Source organism: Opisthorchis viverrini (assembly GCF_000715545.1).
Source record: "Opisthorchis viverrini unplaced genomic scaffold opera_v5_194, whole genome shotgun sequence".
NCBI classification, from domain to species: Eukaryota; Metazoa; Platyhelminthes; class Trematoda; order Opisthorchiida; family Opisthorchiidae; genus Opisthorchis; species Opisthorchis viverrini.
In genome coordinates this window covers 659,630-668,143 of record NW_008751850.1, presented here as the reverse complement: position 1 = coordinate 668,143, position 8,514 = coordinate 659,630, and the positions used below count along the sequence as shown (strand labels likewise).

At 45.1% G+C, this 8,514-nt stretch overlaps 2 protein-coding genes across 2 annotated transcripts in view; one reads left to right on the top strand and one right to left on the bottom strand.

Annotated features, from left to right (window-relative positions):
* Positions 1–5,754, top strand: part of T265_07944 (hypothetical protein) — a gene marked incomplete at both ends in the record, with an annotated part of 29,983 nt that extends 24,229 nt beyond the window's left edge. Inside the window, 2 exons of the mRNA XM_009173609.1 lie at positions 1,821–1,925; positions 5,639–5,754. Coding sequence (XP_009171873.1) covers positions 1,821–1,925; positions 5,639–5,754 — 221 coding nt within the window. The remainder of the gene's footprint in view (positions 1–1,820; positions 1,926–5,638) is intronic.
* An 877-nt stretch (positions 5,755–6,631) lies between these two features.
* Positions 6,632–8,514, bottom strand: part of T265_07943 (hypothetical protein) — a gene marked incomplete at both ends in the record, with an annotated part of 40,355 nt that continues 38,472 nt past the window's right edge. The window contains 3 exons of the mRNA XM_009173608.1: positions 6,632–6,872; positions 7,713–7,934; positions 8,027–8,269. Coding sequence (XP_009171872.1) covers positions 6,726–6,872; positions 7,713–7,934; positions 8,027–8,269 — 612 coding nt within the window. The remainder of the gene's footprint in view (positions 6,873–7,712; positions 7,935–8,026; positions 8,270–8,514) is intronic.

The window sequence follows — 8,514 nt, the reverse complement described above, 5'->3', positions numbered from 1 at the left end:
AATTCCGCGACAGATCTCCCTTTTTCAATAGACGGAAAGCGAAATTCTACGAACAACACATACTACTCAAGTGCCTCCCCATCAGTAGTATCACCGTCACAACGGTAGCTCTGTGCGTCTGTTGGGTTTGTTCAGCTGTCCGCTGTGGTCACTGACTATCAGCACGCCCAAATTATTTACGCCGAAACTATAGTCTTCGAAATCGTGACTTTAACGGTGAGCTAATCTAATCTATTTACACCTTCCGGTGGCATATTGCACGCAGCAGTTTGTTTGGGCGAGCGAAATTTCAGGGTCAAAGGTCATCACTAATTCGCGCTTTCTAACCGGTGTTGGTGACATAAAATACCAACTTGCACTTTAGCATATTTTGGCGTTCTTCATTGTTCTTTAAAAATAAAATTATCTAAAGAATATCCAATACAGATTTCACCCTGAAAAACAGGTTGTTGACGTTTGTTCGCTTTACATTCCTCATATTCAACAAATACGATTAAAATCGCAAAATATGTTTGGTTAGGCGAACCTGGTCATAACACATTTTTCTGTGAATCTCAGCTTCCATTAGGTACGACACTTTTAGACAACAGAATGGACTGTGCACTGGTGACGCAAGGGTCTTCCATTAAGTACGACACTGTTAGACAACAGAATGAACTGTGCACTGGTGACGCAAGGGTCATCTCTGTTGATGAGCACATTTCTCAGATATGCATAACTGGTCTGCATATAAGACGGCGTCACGCGATAGCTTCAGGCATCATTCTTATTATGAAAATGACGCCCTATAGGTGCTGACCACCATAAAGTTTTCGCCATGATAACGGTATACGTTGTCACTCACAATTACTACATATCGTAAGTGCTGAGTCCGTATCTATGTGCGACGCTGATAATGGGACCCCACCTATGCACGGAAGCCTAATCAAATGACCAACGGCGGCCCCTAATACGCATAAATTCACGCGTTGTCACTCATTCCGAATACCTACTGTAGCCGCTAGGCTCGTGTCTATGTGCGATGCTGAATATGAGACCTCACTTATGCAAAGTAACCCAATCCAGTGGCCAAAGACATTCTCTCGTACCCATAACCATACGCGATGCCGTTTATCTTTGCTACCTATAGTAAACACCAGGCCGTCATCTATGCGGGTCGGTAAAAATAAGGCCTCAACTATGCGTGATAGCTTAATCTGACGGCCTGTCATAATGAGTGCTGTACCCGATGTCACCTTACCTAGCTATTTATCGTACCTGCTAGGTCTTTGTCCATGTGCAGGGTTGATCGGCCGGCGACCTAATCCAAACCAATTTGTCGCACTAATAGCTACACGCGTTGTCGCTTATCTTTCCCACTTATGATAAACGTCGGGGGTATTTATGCGAACCGATGAATACGAGGCCTAAACATACCTAAACTAAGGGTCGGGAATTCCGGCTACATTTAGCCAGATAAAGCTACGGAGAGGGACCGCGTACACCCTGATATCCTCAAAGGATGCTTCCAAGCTTTCGCCCTTTCTAACTAGATCCGTTTTCTCTCGTTACGTTCCGTCGTTTCTCTTACGCCCCAAAAACTAGCTGTCATTCACTCAGCTTTATGTCGTGACCCATCTTACCGCCTTACTGGGTTGGGCCATTATCCACAACAGTTTGGAAATGTAATCACCGGCTTTCGCTTTCAGATGTTTCCTGCAACCCCTGAAAAACTTGTATCCTACTGTCTCTTCCCCATTTGACTTGCGCAAGTTCTTCACTCCAAACTCAAACACAACCAAATCCAATGCCAAAACCCACCAAATTTTATTCCATTTTAGGACGCCTCTGGCATGATTTCCTTATCCAACTTTGTCAAAGTCATTGCATTCTCGTCTACTTGTTGTCGACTGCCGGCCCTTCCACCCATGGGCAAGTGGAAGTAAGTGAGTAAGTGAGCAAGAAAGTGAGTGCAACAAAGGTTGCTCAACAGCTTGGCCATGTGTCCGATGAGACCTGTCGGTGCATCCCGATATATTTGCTCGGAATGAGGGTGTACTTTTTCAGTGTTACTGATGTACATATAGCCATTTTATCATGTCTTACATGTACTGCCAACTATCGTTTATTCATATCTCCCACCCTCTGACTGCATTACTTGCAGCAATCTCTGTTCCTAACGAACGCTGCTAAATACACTTGGTCTGATTGGTGCCAGAATGTCATTTCCATAAGGAATGTTTGTGGTAAGCTGTGGGATTTGTGGAACTTTTAATACCGCTCAGACCGAACACCTAATGAAAGCTTTATCGAAGCCCACCCTCAGTTCCATATGTACCTTTGTTCTGCAGTTAACGCGTTGAAGAATGTTCCCAATACGTTTTATTCCATTTGTTGGGAATATTATCGTCATACATATCACCGCAATGCCAAGGATAGACTGTTTCTGTTGCAAATATTCATCCAGGAGCTGTGGAAAACATCCCGCGAGTTTGTATTCGGGTATTTGGCTATCCACAAGCTCATAAGCCTATCGAGCTTGGTGACGTATTTTGACTCGGCCGGGAGAAATCACTAGGTTAAAACAAGAGGGAGAATACAAATCATTGTAGACCCGGTCCGTTAGAAAGCAGATCAAGGTCAAAAGTAGAGGCGGTGAATATGGAGGATAACGAGCTTAGGGAATATGCTTTAGAAAGACAGAAGCACACACAGTAGCCCGTCGTGGCGACACACAAAGAGCTGGCGCGAAGTACGAAAGAGCACGGTGTAATGCATTGAAACTTGACTGTTCCCGCTTACATATGTTTAACATATGACCGTGCGTGTGCACCTCTCCCTCTCTCACTCTCCCAATTACAGGTATCCCGACGAGTCACCGCAAGCGCCGGACGGGAAGGAGTAGCCTGGTGGTACACCCCCCTGAGTGACCTTGACCTGTTTTTCTGTACTTTACATGACTTGTACCAGTCATTCCGGTTCCGGTGTCGAATATACATGTGCTTGCAACGCGATCGTTCTGCTTTCCTATCCATGCGTCATACTTGCTGTGACTACACGTGCCGCTGTGTTTGAGCTAACCCTGTGCGTCCGTTGCCTTATAGCGTATTGCGTCGACTCGCCCACGCTTGACTGCGGCGAAGAATGAACTGGGAGCTCAGTAGTTGCACGATGGGATCGAAGTTCCTGTAGCTACGACGTGTCCTTGAACGAAAACAGACGGGCACTTAAGTTCAGAATACCAGTCCAAACCTTTTAGCTTCATCTAGGCTCCATCTGTGGTCCTGGTGATGCTAAAAATATATTCCTGGCAGGATTGCCTCAGTGGATAATGAAATTTGGTGAGCTGCGAGAATATGGTCATAAATGAGGATGGTTTAATGTTTGAGCACATACGCAACAAAATGCAACGTTTTGGCGTGAAGAGTTTTATTCCACTGGCAAATACTTCTCAGCTAAGAATATTGAGCGGCCAAGGCGCTCCGATAAACCGCATGAAAGTTATGCCCCGTGGGCTGTTAACTTACCCGATGACCTCCTTTCATGTTTGTGGTTTTTCTTTAATTCTATTGAGCTCCAAGGTACCACAAGAAGAGCATTTAAAATAAGTGTGGCAGATATTTTTCTCAAGTTCATCCGCTTATCAGTTTTAGTTTTCATCAAACAAAAATGAGCTACCGAGATTTGCTGTTTCCCACGGGCTCCCCTTACTCAATATCTTCCAGGTCTCTGGTTTGCTGGAGAAGCAATAGTTTGTATGCTTTTGAGCTTCGTCCGGGATGTTTTTCTCTAGGCTTTTGAACACGCTGGACAGATTTCAACCCATTATTTTAAACAAAAACAGCAAATTGGACGGAAAAAACTGGACGGAAATACAATTTTTACGTAGCTAAGGCCGGTCAAAAGTGGGGCAGTTTTAACGAGCTTGCGTAAAAGCCACTAGACCAGTCATAACCTAAATCAAGGTAAATCAAGGTAAATCAAGGTTATATTGGTCTAAAAAGCATTTTGCTTTACAATGACCAAAGGATATTGGTGTGTGTGTGTGTGTATGTATACAGATAAACGGAATGATATGACATATATGTTCTATTGTTTGTAATCTGCATCTCAAATGTTGATGAGGGAAGTTGGGTGAGATCTTATGTATTCGTCAAGCGAATGTTTGAAAGTCTCGAGGTTACCACAATCCACAACAGATGTTGGTAGTTTGTTCCACGTGAGGGATACGCGGACTGAAAAAAATCTGAACCTCTGACGCAATACAAGACAGCTTTTTGATTCCGGATTATTCATAAGCGCTTCTGACTTTCCATCGAGTACGCCATTTTTAGTTTCCTTCGGAGTGAAATCTTGTATTGCTCAGTGAGTTTCTTCAAGGAGGTAAAGTGTTCTGAGCTAACCTCGTTTTCGTTCTCCTGCAAATCTTAACGAATAGTTTCCTAGTCTCGGTCGTTATAATTCTGTTTCCAAGTCTGTACGCCACGCCTAGGTGTATTCCCGCTGACTGAACAATCAAGGTATACATTAGTGAAGAAGCCTCCCGTAACCAAGCTTTACCCTTTCGTGACATCACCAGCTGCCTGATAATATTATAATCGAAAACCAATCACCCGAGTGGGATCAATCTGACGCAGTAAGCTACGGATATCCTTCGGTCATTCTCTTAGGATGTTAGCTCGCAGGGCTTCCATGGGACTTGAGTGAACCATACATCCCCCGCTCGATCCTATCAAATCATCTTTCGGTAGAATAATGTGAGCAAACATACGTGGAAATAACATAAGCTTCTCTTGCTCGTTCCTTGTGAGCATTGTGACCGTTTTCTCGGTCGGGGATCATAAATGATGCAAGTAATCAGCATCATTTGTGCTAGAGAACAGCGGCGTGGTTCCCGCATCTTCTAGCGACAGCCACCTCACAACCGTTCCTGGAATTCTCCAAGTTAAATACTCCACCTATTGAATCAGGCATGTCATCCCAAGGGTGGAAGTACATGTGCAGTTCATCTCTCGCTCAGGGGGCATATCAGTTGCTCTTATGAGATGCCATCCGAACGAACATGTTTGGCATGGGATCACCGGTCAAAATACTGACAGTATATCTCTTTAGAGGTGAGGTTTACTGTTATATAAGCAATCTTATGAGTAGTGTATTACTTCTATGCATGTATCACGTTATCTGAGATACGCGCCAACTGAAACAGGAAACCACCTGGATAGCACATTCAGTTGCTTAAAAACATCGTAAACGAGAGATTCAGTGGAGTTTCAGGTGATTCTTTTGCAGAACCAAATCAGATTACGAATAAGTGCATTTGGCTAATTTGGTGCAATTCGGGTTCAGGAAGAACAGAAGATTAAAGGAAACTCGCGAACCGCGCCTACCCCATGAGCCCCAAGAAAGGCGACACCGGTCATGCACTGCTCTTCTCTAGTAGCTACTGCCGGATACTACTCGGTAACAAAGAAAACAACAGGCGAGTGCTAAAAGTACAACGCACTTGGCATTCATGGCGAAACGTCTGACCCAAGGCTGTCTCGCACTGTCTATCTTTAATTTACTGCTGTTTGATCGGTATTCAGTGGGGTGTGAAGGCCTCAGCTAGTTTGGGATGACCTTCAAGAATCTGACCATCTCGATATCTACCTTTTCGCAGTCAGTACAAACGAAACCGCATTGCCTAGGAAATCCCAGTGTAATACTCAACGAGAAACTCCGTCCAACGACCTGAGATTCGCGGCAACAATCTGGTCACGAAAGCTACACGCCTAATTCCAAACTACGGAACCCTGTTTAGCTGTCTGGAAAAACAACTACGCCGGATCATCGACAGGAGCATCAGGAATAGGATTACTCAGGAGGCTGTCTAGGCAGCATTTTCGATCAACCATTCACCAGTCCCGCCCGGTATGCCTCGGTGATTCATATTCATTCCATTTTCGCACCACCGGCGTGACGGCCTACCCATCTCCCGGCTCTCGATGATCCGCCACCTACTCCCTTGTAAGGCGTTACTTTATACTGATGGCTCGAATATATTATTCAGATATTCGTAAGTCATAGAAGAGAATCGACATCAGCTCCTTTGAAACCAGAAATTGTCCTTCCACCCCCCCCCCTAAACACCAGTCTATCAAAAGCACTTCATACTACGCCCTTGTCTGCAGTTACTCACCTGCGACGATAAAAAATCTTCCTATATTGGAAGAATCCAGCTGAATCAGAGTGAAGTTTGGTGTGTAGAGGCGCCAGTGACTCAAATTACGGGGACAGTGGTCTTTACACTGAGTTTGATGGACCTCTGTTAAGCTCCTTCTCGATTCTCGCACCATTTAAGCCGTCCGTTTCGAGGGACCAGCGCATGCGTCAAGGGAGTGGTACCGGTCGTGTTCAGTCAGTTCACCACCCCCGAAATACCACCTTCTCCGCGTAATTTACCCGAGAGTACCGTTGACCGGGGTCAAGCGAAACTCTTCAAAAGGATAGTTAAAAATTAGTTCACCATATGAATTGATCAGTGCACATCATAGCAGCCAGCACTGTGTACCGCAGACAAGCTTGAACCTACATGCGCTGGCGCCGCACTGATGTAACCCTGCTTGTTAAACCCATACCCAGATGGTGTCACAACATGAAAAAGTAAAAATTGGCCGAAAGGACGACTTTTTCCATGGAAGTGAAGGGGGTGAGGTGAACGGGGAGGAAAGCCGTAGTAAAGGAAACCACGAAAACAAACAAACAGTCTAAGAACTGGGAATCAAAACGCCTGCATACAGCGTCTTCCCATTCAGGCTTAACAGGTGCCTGGGAGAAATGTGTTCTAGTTGTTCACTGGTGGACTTGAATAACCGCAAGTTGGAACTGGTGGGCCAACCGAAAACACATCGAATCTGGAATTGAAAAAAAAATTGGTTGTAAGAAAGAATGGGCTAGCAAATGGACCATTTTTTGACTGCAGAAAGAGATATAGGCAGATTAAAACGGCAAATTTATGCTTCGGGCAGATATTAAACATGCAATTTGACTACTGTCGGTGTACAAAATTTTGTTTGAACCGGTCACTTAATCCAAACATCCCCAAGGATGCCTTTAGTGAAGAACCCACAGCAGTGACCCCCGTTAGGCACAACAGCGGGTTGTATTCCAACAAAGGCATGCTGCCTCTTCTGAACGAGTCAACTAAACCATCCATCCTCTAGAGTGGCTATTGCGATTTTGTGCACTGTTCTCATGCGTCATCAAAAACATGCTCAACAGGTTCCACTCGTCAATTACAATCCACTGAAATTCTGTCAGGATCGCGCTGATGAACAATCTAGTGTGGGGGGGGGTTTGAAGGGTTCAGAAGGATTGAGGAAACACGTTCGCAAGCTTCGATTTTCACTCGGTGACATCCAGTTAGTGTGCTGTCATCGCTACTGCCTTACTGAACAGTTTGGCAATTCCACTTCAGAATGACATGCATTTGGCAAGAAGTTCCCCGGCGGTAGAGCTCCAGTACCAAAGCTAGAAGCTCCGAAAAAGCATACTTCCGTCGTACAAGATGCAGTAGTTGCTTGAAAATGGTGATAAATGTAAACATTGCTTTCACAACCAAACAGAAAAGGCAAAACAGCCTTTAGCTCCAAGCTGAGAGGATGACAAACGGATGGAAAGTTTGGGGAATATGCGAGAGGCGGGTGAGGATATGAAATCATGTAGATTCCATGAAAACCAAGGAGATTTCTCACCTTACGGAGAAGATCGTCACTATCTGTGACCAAAAGGTTTGACTGTGAATCGGACAGCATAACTGAACACTTTTTGCCCGTCAACCTATGGATGACATCCACATGAGCGTCCGCGGCACCATGCGGGTGTGATAAAACAGGGATCGCAGGGGCTGTCTTCGACGAACCGGAAGAACCATCGGTACGAGAGAATAGTACCAACTCGAAGTCATCCGGTGGAATCTGTAAAACAACAATGTTGGGGGATGAAAACAGTGACCATTTGAATGAACGTCTCGTAAAAGAAGGAAGGGGGCAAACGAGGGAGAACTTACTGACACAGTTTCACGGATAATCTCTGCGCCAAGCGTCCATCCCGACGGAAGGGCAGCCCACCCAAATACGGAAAGTTCCTGATCACCAGTCGGACAAATTCGGGTAGGGGTAACCGTAATGGGTTGTTTGATAGTGGATTGGATTAAGGGCATAAGCTTGCTTGTTGGAGATGCAACACGCTGTAACACTGTGGAGTCAGTAGACACAACGATGACAATGGGGTTTTCTGGAACCAGCTGGGCCTAAACAGACAAGCGAGGCAGTTTATACGACCCATTAGGAGAAACAGGATCACTGTAATACTGAAACGGTGTATTTAACGTTGGAACACAAAGCCTCGTCGGAACCATGAAAAAACACCGTTTTCTCCTAAATGCACAGAATAAAAATACAGAAAAATACATCACATCGTCCATCAGTGGACACTTAACCAGTTGGATAAGTAGTAGTAGTAGTTGCGTTCAGCTGTAGCCCCCTTCCGGTGCCC